This window comes from Zootoca vivipara, chromosome 1 (genome assembly GCF_963506605.1).
Source record: "Zootoca vivipara chromosome 1, rZooViv1.1, whole genome shotgun sequence".
Taxonomy (NCBI): Eukaryota; Metazoa; Chordata; class Lepidosauria; order Squamata; family Lacertidae; genus Zootoca; species Zootoca vivipara.
The window spans coordinates 57,019,516-57,038,314 of NC_083276.1; the positions used below are offsets into that span (position 1 = coordinate 57,019,516).

At 42.8% G+C, this 18,799-nt stretch overlaps 1 protein-coding gene across 8 annotated transcripts in view; it reads left to right on the forward strand.

Moving 5' to 3' along the window:
* Nucleotides 1–18,799, forward strand: part of SHANK2 (SH3 and multiple ankyrin repeat domains 2) — a 361,129-nt gene that overhangs the window by 40,905 nt on the left and 301,425 nt on the right. For all 8 annotated transcript variants that reach the window (XM_035116843.2, XM_035116841.2, XM_035116842.2 and 5 more), the window contains one exon: nucleotides 14,301–14,529. In XM_035116843.2, the coding sequence (XP_034972734.1) occupies nucleotides 14,326–14,529 (204 nt within the window). In that variant the 5' untranslated portion in view covers nucleotides 14,301–14,325. The remainder of the gene's footprint in view (nucleotides 1–14,300; nucleotides 14,530–18,799) is intronic.

Below are 18,799 nucleotides of genomic sequence, written 5' to 3' on the forward strand. Positions count from 1 at the left end.
AAAGTCAAATTAGCAGGGTGGGGAAATGGAATGGAATACTGTATCCTGAAGGCTGAATGACAGTCTGGGAACCAGAACAGAAGCACTCTGCACTGCAGCATTTTGTTGCCGATCCCTCTTGGTAGAAATTAATCGACAAGTGCATAATCCCCAGAGGCTTTCCACAGTTGCAGGTTATCGAGGCGGGGGTCAGCAACATAGTCCTGCTGCCCTCTTCTCCATGCATGGTTTGTATTCATGGAGAAAGGTCTCCTATTAATGTGTTTATGTAAGGAAAGCACCAAGTGACAGAAGACTCTTGGAGTGCCGATAAACATGGACAGGGATTTTTTAAAAGGTTTTTGCCCCCTCTTTTAATAATGTGCATGTGAAAGCATACAGCTGCTTCTTGGGAGAAAAGGAATGACAAACCAAGATAGCATCTTAAAAAGCAGAGACATCACCTTGCCAACAAAGGTCCGTATAGTTAAAGCTATGGTTTTCCCAGTAGTGATGTATGGAAGTGAGAGCTGGACCATAAAGAAGGCTAAAGAATCGATGCTTTTGAATTATGGTGCTGGAGGAGACTCTTGAGAGTCCCATGGACTGCAAGAAGATCAAACCTATCCATTCTGAAGGAAATCAGCCCTGAGTGCTCCCTGGAAGGACAGATCGTGAAGCTGAGGCTCCAATACTTTGGCCACCTCATGAGAAGAGAAGACTCCCTGGAAAAGACCCTGATGTTGGGAAAGATTGAGGGCACAAGGAGAAGGGGACGACAGAGAACGAGATGGTTGGACAAATGGACAGTGTTCTCGAAGCTACGAACATGAGTCTGACCAAACTGTGGGAGGCAGTGGAAGACAGGAGTGCCTGGCGTGCTCTGGTCCATGGGGTCACGAAGAGTCATACATGACTAAACGAGTGAACAACAACAACATGTGAAAGCAAATATTCATCTATTTAAGATGGATGTAATAAGTTTTTATTACTTCTCAGTGGTGAAAGAGGGAGTTAGAACCCCATAATGTGAGGTTGGCTCGGGATTATAGAGTTATGTAATATTTTATGTATATTTTATTGTACGTTTTTAAACATCTCAAGGCTATTTATATAATGAGAGTGGGAGGTGGCATTGCAGGGTCTCTCCATTGGCTCTGCTGAATGAACAACAGGCCTCTCCATCAACCATCAGCAGCTATTCATCAAGCTATATCAGAGGGTGAGAGTCAGGAATGCAGGTCCCCTCCACTGGCTCTGCTGAAAGACCAGCAGTACTTAGTTCCCCCCTTTCAATTTTTTTCGTTCCTTTTGTTCATGCAAAATCGCTGTGACTAAGAACTAGTGCCTGAGCTTGTTTTTTTCATCCTACCTTCCAGTCATCATCATCATCATCATCAACAACAACAACGATTAGAGATATTATAGATTATTTACTGTTTGTGTAATAAGAAAGTCCTTTCACTTGTACTTATAATAGATTTTGCCAGTGGATATTCTGTTGGAAACAAAGGAAGAATCCCCTGAGTGCCTTGATTTCACATACTTAGCAGCTCTAGCCTTGCATATCTCATTGATACAGTCCACTTGTAGGTGGACAATAAAAAGTACTTTCCTCTTGGACAGAGAGTAAAACTAAGTAAATGCACAAATATAAAATTAATAAGCACCTGTGCTTCTTTAACACTAGGGACCTGGGCTTTGGCAGAATACCTTCTGTAAGCTTTTTATAGTCTATTATGTTAGAAATGTTATTTAATCCCTTATGCCCTTTCCTTTTCCAGCATTTTAAAGCCTTTTCATATTTTCAAATCAAAGTATCGGCTGAGAGCACAGACTTGAAAGATTATGTGCTTTCTCTATGTAGCGAAAGCAAAAAATTCATGGGGAATGGGGGAAGGGATATTTTCGTAAAGAAAGATTTCAGTAGAAAGCATTTTTAAAACAAAAGGGCAAAGCACTGTTATTTCTCATAACAAAATATATGCAGTACTTTTCTTATTCTGAAACAGTGTAAGAAACTCAGATATATAAGCCAGGTGCCAAATGGCTCCTTAAACCAGGGTTTCAGTGGCCAAAAATGGAATATCTACTTGCCATTTTGGGCAAGATGGCTCTTAAGTCTTATTTTTCAAATGATGGACTGGCTGTGATTGATTATCAGTTAACTATCTGGCTAGTTCAGACGAGACCTTGAGCTAGGTTAAGAACTTAGAGAGCTCAAAGAAGAACAGTCACTTTATCCAGGGACAGTCCATATGTATATTGGCCTATTCCTACCTCTTTCTCTTAATGGTGTCACAGACCATTCATAACATAAGAACACTCTTCATAACTGGAAGCAGGGCAGTGGGGTAGGGTGTGTATAAACAAGCTACAACAATTGACGATAACCAAGGGTCATCTTGTTGAACCCCCTGCAATGCAGAAATCTCAGCTGAAGTATCCATGACAGATGGCCTCCTAACCTCTGCTTAATAACCTTGAATGAAGGGAGAGTCCACCACCACCTGAAGGAGTCCGTTCCACTGCCAAACAGCTCTTACTGTCAAAAAGTTCTTTCTGATGTTTAGTTGGAATCTCCTTTCTTGTAAGTTGAATCCATTGGTTTGAGTCCTACCCTCTGAAGCAGGAGAAAACAAGCCTGCTCTTCTTTTCCAGTTTCTCTGACTAGGGTCATTCTGATTTTTCTCCTGTCCCCATGGATACAAATCTGTTCCCCTAACCATAGAAAGCTAACCATGGAAAGCTTATTTTAAAAAATTCAAGGAAACAATCTGAAAATGGCATTCAAGGCAAATATGCCATTTGCCTTGCTCCTGAATATTTGCATTTACGTATTTGAATAGCTTGTGCTTATTTTTAAGATCTTCCTTTACATTTCTCCACTGAGCATTTTTGAAAAGTAAGGAACTGCATAACCATTTTGATGGTATATTGAAAAGTGCATATATTTAAGCACTGGAGCACAGTGTACCCTGACTGTGATAATTGGATTGAAACATTGCTAACTCTAAAAAGAAAAGTTTTACAGGAAAGTTGTTTTGTGATAGAGTATAGCATTTAGATTGTATAAACAGGATACCGTTGTTCCTGAAATGAAGAAGGTACTGGAGATGTCAAGATGAGGAATTATTGATGGCACCTATTAATTTGTGTTTGGAGGTATACTGTAATCCCTCCTTTTATACTCATTTGACGAGTGATTTCAATCATATGTGGTTGAAGGCGGGCTGGTTGAAATCACACAAGGGTTTGCTTGGGGTTACCCAGGGCGAAAAGAGCTTTTAAGATTTCTGCCTTGCTTTGGGATACTATCGCAAGATCTTGTGGTACATTCCTACTGCATTAGAACAAAGGTGTATGTAATCCAGCATTCTTTCCCACTGTGGCTAACCACAGTGGCTGAAATTAGATATTGCCTATGAGTGAATCGATAGTTGTCAATCATTTCGTGTGTGGGGTTCATTCCCAGCCTCTTCACCCATTGGCAGAACACATATAAGGATGCCCTGCCCCACCCTTTTAGTGATGTGTTTAGTGATATTTTTTGGATCACTTCTGAGTTCAGCACCATTTGTTTGTGTGCGATTGTGCATCATTTGGGTGTGTATTAATCGGTTGTTGCCTGTTCAAATATATGTTCTTGCCAAGGTGATGTGAATGTAGGAGGTGTATTTGTAGGGGGAAATCGGGCGGAGAAACCTTTCCTTTGTTTACCAGTTCTCCCTGCAAATGCCATCTCACCTACCAGTCATTTCCCCATCTCACAGCCTAGCCTCAGAAAGCTGTCAGGGGGCTTTTGCATGAAAAGGAGGCACACCTTTTTTGGAACCCCATGTTTATGTCATAATGTATCATTCAGTCTTAAGGTTCCTGCTAGCTTCAGTTTTTTAAACCAGTAACTAACTATGATTCTATATTACCTTTAACAATAACAAAATGATAAAATATAGAGAAATAATAATTTATAATAAAACACACACACACACACACACACTTTGAAATCCAGGAAAACAAATATATGAGCTCTATAGCTGTTACCAAATTACCTGAAACAAAAGGAGCTCCTAATAATTCATGTCATGGTCTAGTCTTTTGTCTTCATTGAAGTAGGTAAGACAATAAAGTGCAGGATAAAGGAAGAAAGGGGGAAGGGCAAGGAACATAATTGTGGTAAGTGCCAATGAGGCAAGCAGTACATGGCATATAAATCACAGGAGCAATACCTTATGTCACTATAGTTGTCATCTAAGAAAGGTGTTTTCTATATACAGTACCATTGTCTTAGAATGCCAATACTAGGGATAGTCTTTTACGAATGAGTCCTGCACAAAGATTCCCTCCTGTGCAATGGAACTCCCTTCCCCCCGCATGCCCTGCTCCCTCTAAACACCACCAGGTGGTTGTGGGAACCCCTAGAACAGATTTAAGGGTACATGGGGGAAGGAGAAGAGGAGAACATCCCATTGTGCAGGCAGAAATCCTTACCACTGGTATTGAATTCCAACCTAGGAGTTCCACTCTCCAGTCATCGAAAGCCACCTTGAAGGTCTCTGAAATGAAAAGTGGGATTAAAACATTGTAAATGAATAAGACATTCAGTGGAGTTGAATTTCTAGGTAAATTATTAAATACCCATTCTTTCCTGGCTGATCAAGCAACACAGTGTCTCTGTAGCCCAGCTGTTTTTGTATTCAGCAGGGGGCACTACTGTAATTTGTAACTGAAATATATGCTCCTTTATCAGATACGTGTGAGAATCAGCAGTGGGCTATGTATGAGATAACTTCTGTTCTCTAGCTTCAGGAGATGAAGACCAGGTGGTTTAGAGGATGTGAGATAGCATGTGTGCTTTGAGCCACGGAAGAACCTTTGGACTTGTAAAGCTACTCTCGTACTTGAGGCAAGTGCCTCCGATTTATATTTCCAAGACAAGAAAATGCAAATGTTAGCACCATCACTAAAATCAAGTGGAGTTTAGTTCTTTAGATCTAAACTTTTGCATTGGTTGCATTTTAAAAGCTTTAAGGAAAAGAAAGTATTTTAAGAAGATGTTATTAAAAGTTTAAAAATAATACTCAGCAAGTTTTATAAATTAGAGGCATAGTTGTTTCTGTACCGAACTACTCATTTGTGTGCTTTCAGAGTATGCCAATCTGCTAGCTAGAACGAACAATTTAAATTTCTTTCTCGTGCTGGTGTTCATCACATCTTAATGATGTGTTAATGCAATTCTGTAACATTTGCAATAACATTGTTTAGTAAATGTGCACCACTAATGTATCAATATATTGCAATAGAAATAAAATCCTTCTCTCTGTGTGTATTTAATGAAGATTGAAACCAGCATTTAATATGTTTATTCCTGTAATGCAAAAGATTGGATTACAAAAACACCTATTCTTCATTTACACTCTTAGTGCCACTGTTTCTATAAATCCTGGAGCTCGCAGAGAAAGCAATGATGTCTGAAGCCATTTCTGGCTTGATCTGTGCATAATGTTAAATCATAGTTAAAAGTAAATTGGGGTTTAATGTGAATGAGCAGCATGCTGATGAAAGCTGGAAGGGGAAAAAACCAGAGGCTGGTTTAGCATTATATGTAAACTGTTGCTTGAATTCTGTTTCTCTTCAAACAAACCACAAGCAAAAATTCAAGATTTGTTCTTTGTCTTACTACTTGGTTTACTTGGGGAAAACAGGCCACATCTGCTAATATTAAGCCATCCTCTGGTTTGCTGCCTCCTGGCTTTGGAAAGAGCAAGTTCAACAGTCCCCTTCATGGATCAATGCCTTGTCGTGGCGAAGGGGCTTGAATAACTCAGAGAAGCTATGAGCTATGCCATGCAGGGCCACCCAAGATGGACAGGTCATAGTGGAGAGTTTTGACTAAACGTGATCGACCTGGAGAAGGAACTGGCAAGCCACTCCAGTATCCCTGCCAAGAAAACTCCATGGACAAAGACAACAGGCATATAAAAGTTATGACGCTGGAAGATGAGCCCCTCAGGTCGGAAGGCGTCCAACATGCTACTGAGGAAGAGCGGAGGACAAGTACAAGTAGATTCAGAGCTGATGAAGCGGCTGGGCCAAAGCCGAAAGGACGCTCAGTTGCGGATATGCCTGGAAGCGAAAGGAAAGTCCGATGCTGTAAAGAAAAATATTGCATAGGAACCTGGAATGTAAGAACCATGAGTGGAGGTAAGCTGGATGTGGTCAAAAATGAGATGACAAGAATAAATATCGACATCCTGGGCATCAGTGAACTAAAATGGAAGGGAATGGGCGAATTCAGTTCGGGTGACTATCATATCTACTACTGTGGGCAAGAATCCTGTAGCAGAAATGGAGTGGCCCTCATAGTCAACAAAAGAGTGGCAAAAGCTGTAATGGGATGCAATCTCAAAAATGACAGAATGATCTCGATACGAATCCAAGGCAGACCTTTTAACATCACAGTAATCCAAGTTTATGCACCAACTACCGGTGCTGAAGAAAGTGAAATTGACCAATTCTATGAAGACCTACAACAACTTCTAGAAATGACACCAAAGAAGGATGTTCTTCTCATTACAGGGGATTGGAATGCTAAAGTAGGGAATCAAGAGATAAAAGGAACAACTGGCAAGTTTGGCCTTGGAGTTCAAAATGAAGCAGGGCAAAGGCTAATAGAGTTCTGTCAAGAGAACAAGCTGGTCATCACAAACACTCTCTTCCAACAACACAAGAGACGACTCTACACATGGATATCACCAAATGGGCAGCATCGAAATCAGATTTATTATATTCTCTGCAGCCAAAGATGGAGAAGCTCTATACAGTCAGCAAAAACAAGACCTGGAGCTGACTGTAACTCAGATCATCAGCTTCTTATAGCAAAATTCCAGCTTAAACTGAAGAAAGTAGGAAAAACCACTGGGCCAGTAAGATACAATCTGAATCAAATCCCTTATGAATACACAGTGGAAGTGAGGAACAGGTTTAAGGATTTAGATTTGGTGGACAGAGTGCCTGAAGAACTATGGATGGAGGCTCGTAACATTATACAGGAGGCAGCAACGAAAACCATCCCAAGGAAAAGGAAATGCAAGAAAGCAAAATGGCTATCCAACGAGGCCTTACAAATAGCGGAGGAGAGGAGGCAAGCAAAATGCAAGGGAGATAGGGAAAGATACAGGAAACTGAATGCAGATTTCCAAAAAACAGCAAGGAGAGACAAGAGGGTCTTCTTAAATGAGCAATGCAAAGAAATAGAGGAAAACAATAGAATGGGGAAAACCAGAGATCTGTTCAAGAAAATTGGAGATATGAAAGGAACATTTCGTACAAAGATTACCATAATCAAGGACAAAAGTGGTAAGGACCTAACAGAAGCAGAAGACATCAAGAAGAGGTGGCAAGAATACACAGAGGAATTATACCAGAAAGATATGGAGGTCTCATACACCCCAGGTAGTGTGGTTGCTGACCTTGAGCCAGACATCTTGGAGAGTGAAGTCAAATGGGCCTTAGAAAGCATTGCTAATAACAAGGCCAGTGGAAGTGATGATATTCCAGCTGAACTATTTAAAATTTTAAAAGATGATGCTGTTAAGGTGCTACACCCAATATGCCAGCAAGTTTGGAAAACTCAGCAATGGCCAGAGGATTGGAGAAGATCAGTCTACATCCCAATTCCAAAGAAGGGCAGTGCCAAAGAATGCTCCAACTACCGCACAATTGCGCTCATTTCACACGCTAGCAAGGTTATGCTTAAAATTCTACAAGGCAGGCTTAGGCAGTATGTGGACCGAGAACTCCCAGAAGTGCAAGCTGGATTTCGAAAGGGCAGAGGAACCAGAGACCAAATAGCAAACATGCGCTGGATTATGGAGAAAGCTAGAGAGTTCCAGAAAAACGTCTACTTCTGCTTCATTGACTATGCCAAAGCCTTTGACTGTGTCGACCACAGCAAACTATGGCAAGTTCTTAAAGAAATGGGAGTGCCTGATCACCTCATCTGTCTCCTGAGAAATCTCTATGTGGGACAAGAAGCTACAGTTAGAACTGGATATGGAACAACTGAGTGGTTCAAAATTGGGAAAGGAGTACGACAAGGTTGTATATTGTCTCCCTGCTTATTTAACTTATATGCAGAATTCATCATGCGAAAGGCTGGACTAGATGAATCCCAAGCCGGAATTAAGATTGCCGGAAGAAATATCAACAACCTCAGATATGCAGATGACACAACCTTGATGGCAGAAAGCGAGGAGGAATTAAAGAACCTTTTAATGAGGGTGAAAGAGGAGAGCGCAAAATATGGTCTGAAGCTCAACATCAAAAAAACCAAGATCATGGCCACTGGTCCCATCACCTCCTGGCAAATAGAAGGGGAAGAAATGGAGGCAGTGAGAGATTTTACTTTCTTGGGCTCCTTGATCACTGCAGATGGTGACAGCAGTCACGAAATTAAAAGACGCCTGCTTCTTGGGAGAAAAGCAATGACAAACCTAGACAGCATCTTAAAAAGCAGAGACATCACTTTGCCGACAAAGGTCCGTATAGTTAAAGCTATGGTTTTCCCAGTAGTGATGTATGGAAGTGAGAGCTGGACCATAAAGAAGGCTGATCGTCGAAGAATTGATGCTTTTGAATTATGGTGCTGGAGGAGACTCTTGAGAGTCCCATGGACTGCTAGAAGATCAAACCTATCCATTCTTAAGGAAATCAGCCCTGAGTGCTCCCTGGAAGGACAGATCGTGAAGCTGAGGCTCCAATACTTTGGCCACCTCATGAGAAGAGAAGAATCCTTGGAAAAGACCCTGATGTTGGGAAAGATTGAGGGCACTAGGAGAAGGGGACGACAGAGGACAAGATGGTTGGACAGTGTTCTCGAAGCTACGAACATGAGTTTGACCAAACTGCGGGAGGCAGTGCAAGACAGGAGTGCCTGGCGTGCTATGGTCCATGGGGTCACGAAGAGTCGGACACGACTAAACGACTAAACAACAACAACAACAACAAAGTTCAACAGTATCTAATAGCATGCTGCTCATTTGCACTGAACTACTGAAAAGGGACGCGGGTGGCACTGTGGTCTAAACCACAGAGCCTAGGGCTTGCCGATAGAAGGTCAGTGGTTTGAATCCCCATGACGGGGTGAGCTCCCATTGTTTGGTCCCAGCTCCTGCCAACCTAGCAGTTCGAAAGCACGTCAAGTGCAAGTAGATAAATAGGTACTGCTCTGGCGGGAAGGTAAACGGTGTTTCTGTGTGCTGCTCTGGTTCGCCAGAAGTGGCTTAGTCATGCTGGCCACATGACTTGGAAGCTATATGTGGACAAACGCCAGCTCCCTTGGCCTATAGAGCGAGATGAGCGCCACAACTCCAGAGTCGTCCGTGACTGGACCTAATGGTCAGGGGTACCTTGTACCTTTACTGAAATAAACTATGATTGAAAATTGTGTGCCACACAAAAAATTGTGTGCCACACTCCCGGTCTCCCAGAACACACAGAGGAATGAAAAGAGCAGAGGAGAGATTGGTTGCGTGCAACCACAGTCTCTGATTGCTTGGGGGGGGGGACTTGGAATAAAGCATTAACTTCACTCACAGTGTTTTTTTATTGCTGACCTACACCTGACTCCGGCTCCTGATGCCACATTATGAATAACTTTATAAATCTCTGGAACTAAGGGGCATAAATGCATTAAATAAACGAAACTTGTCTATTTGATTCCTCTTAGTTTAAGAGTGTGCTCCCCTTCACAAACAATGTATTCAGCGTAAGTCATGAATATTGCACAGCTCAGTTTTACTTCTGTAGGCTGTGCAAATGCGATTTACCCACCTCTCCATGGAGTTCCCATTGAACTATGCATCTAAGCTACTTTTTATGGAGGGAGAAAACTTTGATATTTAAAATATCTTTTGACTTCTAGCCAAGTTGAAGTTTGCTTTGTCTTTTTAAATGGTGCAGGCGGGCCAACAAAATTTTTCATTTGTCAGTGGGAGAACAGAGAAGCCAATGCAGTGTTTATGCTCTCTGTTGAATTTAAGGGACAATACTTCAGAGAGCTGCATTAATCCACAGCTCATTGAAGCATACTAAAATGAAATATCCCCTTGAGGAATTCTTTGCTCAAAAGAAAGCCAATGTAAATTGATTTCTTCTCAAATACGGTTTTTCAAAGCAATGTTTTAACATGTATTATTAAATATGGATTTATTACATCTGAAGTAACTGCATACAAGATAGCACTGCTTGAATATATAAAACTTGTCACAAATAAGATCATTTTACAATATTGGCAAAGTACACGGCAAACGGCTGCAACCATTTAATTACCATTATTTTGTCTGTGAGTCCTGGAAGATCTGCTTCTTGCCTTGCAGGCCTCTTCCACTTGGCTTGGGAGGGTAGGGCCTTGACTGACACCAACAACAAAAGCATAAATTTCAGCTGGTGCAGAATTTGACGGCTAGGTTGCTCACTGGTAAAACACAGTTTGAGCATATTACACTGATCCTGGCCCAGGCAAGGACTCTGTTTCCAGGCTCAATTCAAAGTACTGTACTGATTTTGACCTATAAAGCCTTAAACATCTCAGGATCGCCTCTCTTCATATGAACTGACCTGAACCCTGCAATCATAATCTGATGTCCTTCTTTGTGTGCTTCCTCTGCTTAGAGGTCTAGAGCAGGCATCCCCAAAGTTTGGCCCTCCAGATGTTTTGGACTACAATTCCCATCATCCCTGACCACTGGGCCTGTTAGCTAGGGATCATGGGATTTGTAGGCCAAAACATCTGGAGGGCTGCAGTTTGGGGATGCCTGGTCTAGAGCATGGGTAGGCAAACTAAGGCCTGGGGGCCAGATCTGGCCCAATCACCTTCTAAATCTGGCCCGCAGATGGCCCAGGAATCAGTGTGTTTTTACATGAGTAGACTGTGTGCTTTTATTTAAAATGCACCTCTGGGTTATTTGTGGGGCATAGGAATTCGTTCACCCCCCCCAATATAGTCCGGCCCCCCCACAAGGTCTGAGGGACAGTGGACTGGCCCCCTGCTGAAAAAGTTTGCTGACCCCTGGTCTAGAGCAGTGTTTCCCAAGCTTGGGTCTTGCGCTGTTTTTGGACTACAATTCCCATCATCTCTGACCACTGGTCATGCTAGCTAGGTATGATGGGAGTTGTAGTCCAACATCAGCTGGCGACCCAAGTTTGGGAAACACTGGTCTAGAGGATACAAATATGAGAATGGGCCTTTTCTGTGGTGGCTCCCTGTTTGTGGAATGCTCTCCCCAGGGAGGCTTGTTTGGGCCTTCATTACATACTTTTAGGTGCCAAGTGAAAACATTTCTCTGTAATCAAGTTCTTGTGGGAGTGGGTGTTACCTTTTTTGTTTTGTTTTGTTTGTTTATTATGTGTTTTGTGTTTTTATGTTGCAAATCACCCTATGATCTTCAGGTATACAAATTTAATAATTAAATAATGAACCTTACTAAGCTGGTCATTGTAATTATACTGTAATTTGCATTTTAGGAATAGGGAACAGAGTCTGAGACAGAGCATTGATTACATGCAATGAATGTATGTTAGTGGGGGGCCAGCAGGATCATGGCTTCAGTCCCCACCCTGATGTATGCATGTTAGCTTTGAAAGTCTGCATAGACCTTGTCCATACTGACCGTGCAGTTCTTAAAAATGAATGAACATAGGGACTACTGCTACAATCCTGGTCCTTACCCTCACATACATTTCTTGAATGCCTGAAGAAACTACTATTGGCCATTGGACATATTGCTGTCGGTGTTGCTGCTGTTGTTGTTGCTACTATTTATTGAAATAACCACGCAAGCTTGCCCTGTTTTATACTAGCTGGCCCTGCCATGCTCTTCCCCCCCCCCACCCCGGCTTATCCCTGTGATTCCCCCCACTCTGTCCCAACCCATGACATATCATGCACCCTCTCCCTCTGAGTGTCCGCAGGTTGTCCCGATCCATGAGCTATTTTGTTCCTTCCCTCCCCCCTCGGTTTGTCCCTGTGAATCCCCCAATTCCCTCTTCCCCCCACCCCACACCCAGGACAGGTGTGTTTCCTTGGGTGGTCCTGGTGTTGTGGTTGGGAGGGGAGGGTTGAGGAGATCTGCGAAGAGGTATAAATAAGGTATAAATTAAAGTAGGGGTGTGTTAGGTATAGAGGGTACTGGGGAAGTTGTAATGGTTAGAGTTATGTGTGGTTGCAGGGAATGTTGTGAGGTTGGCATGATAGGAGATGGGAGTTGTGTAGGTGGGGGGGGGGGTCAGGAGTTAGGTTACCTGGACAGTGGATGAGGTCTGTCTCCCTGTGGGGGTGGGTCCTGGGTGGGCTGATATCGGGGTGTTGTTTGATCTGTGTAGAGGTATAAAGAAGGTGTAAATTAAGGGTATTTTTTAGAAATGGGGAAACAAAGAAATATGTAGGGGTCTGGTGGATGTTCCTTGGTGTGGGTGCGATGTGTGTAGGGGTGTTGGGGTTGGTGGTTGTTCAGTGGTGGCGGGGAGATGGGGGGGGGACTGTGTAGCGGCCTTGTGGATAGTCTGGGAGGCCTTCTCCTTGTTGTTCTGGTGGTTGTTCTCTGGCGGCCTGGTGGTTGTTCCCTGGCAGTGGTGAGATTGGGGGGGGGCGGACTGTGTAGAGGGCTTGTGGATATTCCGGGAGGCCTTTTGCGGGGTGTGTGGCCAGATTGGGGGGGGGGGCGGACTGTGTAGGGGGCTTTCTGGGAGGCCTTCTCCTTGTAGCGGCCTGGTGGTTGTTCCCTGGCGGCGGGGAGATGGGGGACGGACGGACTGTGTAGCGGCCTTCTGGCTACGGGGCAGCCTGTTTCGTGGCGGTGGCGAGATGGGGGGTAGCGGCCTTCTGGGTATGGTGCGGCCTGTTTCGTGGTGGTGGCGGCGATGAGATGGGGGCGGCCTGTGTAGCGGCCTTCTGGCTACGGGGCGGTCTGTTTCGTGGCGGTGGCGAGATCTCCGCGGAGGGTGGGGGTTGTGGATCGGGCGAGATAGCAGAGGGTGTGGGTTGTGCATCAGGAGGGATGGTGAAGGGCGAGACCTTTGGGGGGGGCAGGGATCCCTGGGGAGCAGCCTCATGTCGGGGCGGCCTGCTCCCTGCCGGTGTCGGGATGGGTAGGGATGCAATCTATGGGGTGGGTTGTGATCCCTGGGGAGAGGCCTAGTGTCATGGCAGGTTGCTCCCTGTGAGAACGTGGATTGTGGATCAGGCAGAATGTGGAAGGCCGCGACCTATGGGCGGGAATCTCTGGGGAGTGGGGGGATCTCTGGGGTAGGTACCTCCGTGGTGGGAGGGGGCCTTGGGGAGTGGGCTACTGTTGGGGTGGCCTGGTCCCTGGCAGAGGTCTGGTCTCCGGGGTGGGCTGTGTACCGGGGTGGTGGGGTGGATGGAGAGTGGGCGTGATTTTGGCAGTATGTTGGATATTGTTTGGTGGGGTGGATGGGGAGTGGGCGGAATTTTGGCAGTATGTTGGATGTTGTTTGTTGGATGTCCACTGGAGGGGGCAATTTTTTTGTATACAAATCCAGGTTCCTACCTGTCCTACGTAGGTGTGTGTATGGACAATGTAAGTGGATAGAGACACTCTCACATGCGCTCCCAATGTTGTGTGCAAATTTGAGGACGATCGGGTAAGCGGTTGTGGAGAAAGGTTCATTTGAACAAACATGCACCCTCTACATTTATATATATATTTCAATAGCTGATGAACTTTTAGTTGTTTTCTATAATGGCCATTAACTATGTGGATGTTTACAGATGATAGATAGATAGATAGATAGATAGATAGATAGATAGATAGATAGATAGATAGATAGATAGATAGACAGATATACTTTAGGACAAATCTAACATGATATGGAGTGCATGCTATTCTTCCAATGTTCCTATTAAAGGAATCAGGCTGAAACATACATGGAGACTATATCTCTTTACAATCAGCCCCCCCCCCCCCCCGCGTAGGTATGTACTATTCCCAGATGTAATTTATAGAATTGTTCACCAGACGGAAGCCTGGCAATCCTGCTGTTTATACAGAGACTTTTCGTGTGTGGAAGAATTATTATTGATACTGAGAGGAACCATGTTTTCCATCCTTTACTGTCTCTCACATTTTAGTAAAACTGCAAATATTTTTATATCTCAGTTACACTGGTTTAACTGATAAATAGAAATAGATAAAATATTTATATAGATTAAAAAAAACCCAACCCTCCTCCCTTTCTGCTGCCTGAACTACATTCAGAACTTAAGCTATATAATTTGATTTTGACTTTGTCTTTTTTAGCCAAATGCAGTAAGAGGTGCTGAACATGCCTCGCAGTCCAACGTCAAGTGAAGATGAGATGGCTCAGAGTTTTTCAGACTATTCAGTGGAATCTGAATCAGACAGCTCCAAAGAAGAAACCATTTACGATACTATCAGGGCTACCGCAGAGAAGCCAAGTAGCAGAATGGAAGACTCCAAGAGCAATACATTAGTGATGCGGATTATAATACCTGACCTACAGCAGACGGTAAGGTGAACTCCATTAAAAAGTTTATTGACCAAGGCCATACATCAGATTTGAGCTGAAGTAGTCAATTAAACTATGTCAGAGTCTGGTCAGGATGTTTAATGATTAAAGCATGTAGGTAGTAGTTCTGTCATGTAGAATCATAGAAGCATAAACGGAAGTTACAGGGTATGGAAATAATTTTAGAGCAGTTTTGCTTTCTACTTTAACTAAGATGCAATGCGTAATGTAGCTTGTGCATGTTACTTTGGTGAAAACCCTTACAGCATGCATTCTTTCATTTGCTCATTCATATCTGGCAAGAAGAGGATACCTAGAATACAGGGGGTGAAATGCCCACCTTTTGTGGATGTTTCTATGCATATTCCCTCTGTTCCTTTACATGTTTTTCCAGGATGTTTTCAAAGGGACTGAGATGTAGATTTTGAACTATTTTAAAATCCTAAATGAAAGGGTTCAATGTTCTGATTCCTTAATCTCTATTTCTCAGAAGTACTCCTTAGGGACTGGAATTCAATAAAAATTAACAAAAATGAAATGAGGAATGTGGTTTTCTTACTCCTAAGTGATGGGTAGTGCAAGAACCATCTGGTGAGATGGAAGGGTACTTTGAGCTGACAGGAAATATGTGTATGTCCCCACTAATTTTCTATTTTAGTCACAGATTTAGTGCTGCAAGAATCATTACTTTAATTGATTATGGTATTTTAAAAAGTAAATAAAATAATTATGTATATCAGAAATAAGTCAGGGAAACAATTAGGACAATACAGTGGAACCTCAAGTTGCGGCAGGAATCTGTTCCGGAGGCCCCACCGCAACCTGAAAACGATGCAACCCAAAGTGTCATGTCTGCATGCACGCGCAATTTAGCGCTTCTGCATGTGCGCGAACCCGGAAGTAACCTGTTCCGGTACTTCCAGGTTTGCACCGGTCGCAAGCTGAGGGTGATGTAAGCCAGAGGCAACGTAATCCGAGGCTCCACTGTAGTGACATTTGGTTTTATTCAATACAGGCATGGTTGGGGACTTGAAACTAAATTCACAGTAAACCTGGGGAGAAATGGAGGGCACAATTCTAGCAAAGTTAAGTATTCTTTTTAGTTTTATTGATTTCAGAGAGGGAGATTTGGGCATGTGTATAACTCTCCCACTGAAACCAGTGAGATGCCAAAGTGCACAGGGTAGCGGGACTACAAAATATCGACATCATTTTAATCTCTTATGTTCACATTACCAGTTTTAGCCTTGAGTATTTGCCAGGAGTTAATTATTGCCTTTACCTGGAACTGTGACCTGTACTAGATCACCATTAATTCTCTGGAAAGAGTTTTCCGATTGCCTACATTTGCATTTTACAACTATCTGGTAGATTTGACACATTATAATATCATCTGCTGTTCCACCACATTGTTACATTATTCTTCCCTTTTTTGACTAAAACGGTTAGTCAGGCAAAATATACTGTAAATTATGTTGATGTAGACAGAATGAGTGCTCTCTTCTAGCTAAAAGCAGCGTTTTATCTCTTAGGTGGCATTCAGTGCTGCAGAATCTGAGAGTCAAATTAGATATGACAGATCTGGGTGGGTTTTGTTTTTTTTTACATTAAGAGAGGCACATAGGTGTAGGGAGCTAAATCCTCCTCCTGCCTTGCCTCCTACTACTAGTACATTTTCCCGCTTTTCCCACATTTGAAGTAATGGACTGTGGACAGGTAGCTGGGAAAGCAGTGTCTTCATTTCTGCACCCCTTTTAATGTAAAAAAAAATGGATCTCCCTATGCTTTATATATGAATGAGGCAAACACATGAATAAACAATTGTGGTTGCTTTTTTCCACATCTATTTTGATGCTGAGAGTTCAGTGTTTGCCCCAGAGGCATAGGGGTGTTCCAGGTTCCGGCCTGAGACAGGGAATGTGTTGCTCATTTGCTGCTATCTGTAGAGAAGTACCACCTGGCATGTTGTGTCTGTTTTCTTTCCCATACATTGGTGATGTGGCTGGACATGAGAGTGAAAAGAAGAGAATCAGTCCACAGCCATTTCACTGCAGGGTGGATAAAAAGCAATGGTGTTTTTTTTTAAATTTTTTGATTTAAATTGGATTTTTTTAAATAAAATGCTTTTGGAGAAAAAAATCTTTCTAAAGATAGTTTTCTCTTTAAGTTACATTATAGTCCAAAGGCTATTCATCAGGAAATAAGGATTTGTTTTTCATGTGTGCTAAAACTCAGTTTAAGTTTTTTTTTTAATAACCGCATCAGTTAACAAACATAGATACATATGATACAATGTTATTGTTTTAGTTAAATAAATTGTTTACATTGTTATAAAGGAAATGATTATTTTTCTCCTTCCAATAAAAAACACAGCAGAAAAGTTGTCCAAATATAAACAGTTAACCTATTAAACCTCACATAATTTCATAATTATCTGTCTATGCATTTCTAATAGTATAACCAAATTAGTTATTTTTGATATAACTGTAAAAACTGCTCTGAAAATTTTTTATTCCAAAAATGAAACCTTTCTCTAGTTGTAAATATTAAGATGACACCAGCATCTTAAAAATGCTGAAAAAAAAATATTTAAATCAAATCCCCCTGTTTCACTGGTTATTCCATTTAATGGGAATCAAATGGCTCTGACTTGTTAGATCATGTAGAGGTAATATCTGGTGACCTCCCTTGCTGAGGAGCAGCTGTGCCATTATCTTCCCGACAGGGATGGTGCAGACTGGGGTGGATTTAGGGCTGTGTAAGTGGTGTGTACACACTGAGAGCTGAGCTGATGGGGTGCTGTCTCAAAACCTAGCCTGGCTTTGGGCAGGAGGCACAAAGGCTCTGGCAGTTCCTAGAGTCTTCCTTCCCAAAGCCTAGTTAGTGCTTTCCCAGCCCTGCCTTTGGGATGACAGCACGAGGACTGAGTGGGGTGGGGTGCCAAATTTTGGCCTTGCACAAGATGCTGTAGTACTCAAATCCACCACTGATGCAGGGACACAGCAGTGGCAAGGTAGAGGTTGAATGGGTGCAGTGCTGAAGCCAAACCCTTGCAGCTGCCAGTGTGCCTGCAAAGCCCCCCCCCCCCCCCGCCCAGTGACCCTGCTGTTGGCAGGATTGCAGTGTGGCCCTGCACTGCCCCTACCCCCCAGTTGCTCCTGGTGACAAGTTGCCAAGACAGAGGAAAGGTTTTTGCCTTGAGATGCAAGGTGTACATCTTTAAATAAATATATGCTTTTTAAAGGCAGATGCTCTGAAGGCATTATATCCATTAGGGACACTGGATTACCCTGCCTTGAGCATAACACGTTGTAGTGTAAATTTACCAAGCCCACAGGATAATGGGCTTTGATGTAAAATTTTCAACTGTAAGCAGTTACCTCCTTTGGGTAGTAGTCCTGGTGGGACAAAAGGAATACCATCCACAGGGCTCCTAGTTTATCAGTGCTTTTCAAATACACTGGGAGTTGAAAGGGCAAGGCTTCCAGCGCTTCAGGCTGGCATTGCACATTCCATGCAGGTCAAGATCCTACTCTGCTACTGCAAAGTAGGGACCCTTCACCAACACTATCATCTACCATTGAGAGATACAGATACTTCGCAGCTTCTGTGCGCAGCCTGTTCCAGTCTGGAGACCAGCTGTCAGGCTGCAACCCAAGCTGGGTGGGGGAGGGTCTGGTCCCCATTATTGCAGAAGCTATGGAGCAGTTATAGTTGAGAATAGCACATCCTGAAATGAAGCTGATGGCCACTGGTCCCTGGGGTGCTACAGGCTTACTTGCTTCTAGACCCTCCTTTGACCACTTTGTATATTCATGATTTGTGGCCTTATATTTTAGTAACAAGTTTGATATTTAATCCAGCTTTAACAGAGTAGGCCCATTGAAATTAAGGGGCTTAATTTAGGCATGTTCAGAGTCTACTCTGAGTAAAACTTAGTTGAATGCCACCCCAATAGTTCAGCTAGTCATTCTACAAATCTTCAATTTAAGTCCATGCCAGATTTTACAACAGTTGATGTAGATGCATTTTTTTTATTTTTCAGTCTCTTGCTACTTGAGGAAAGCCTGATAAGTTGTACTTAACCTTTTAAAAGACTGCATGTTTTCTAAGCAGCATGTTATAATTCAACATGCACTGTTCTCTAAATTACAATGATTATATCTGAGCAGCCATCACACTGGATAGTAGCCACACAGTTTCCATGCCACAGTTGTTCTTCAAGCAAGACGATTCATATAACACAATTTTTATTTTTCTTGTTAATATT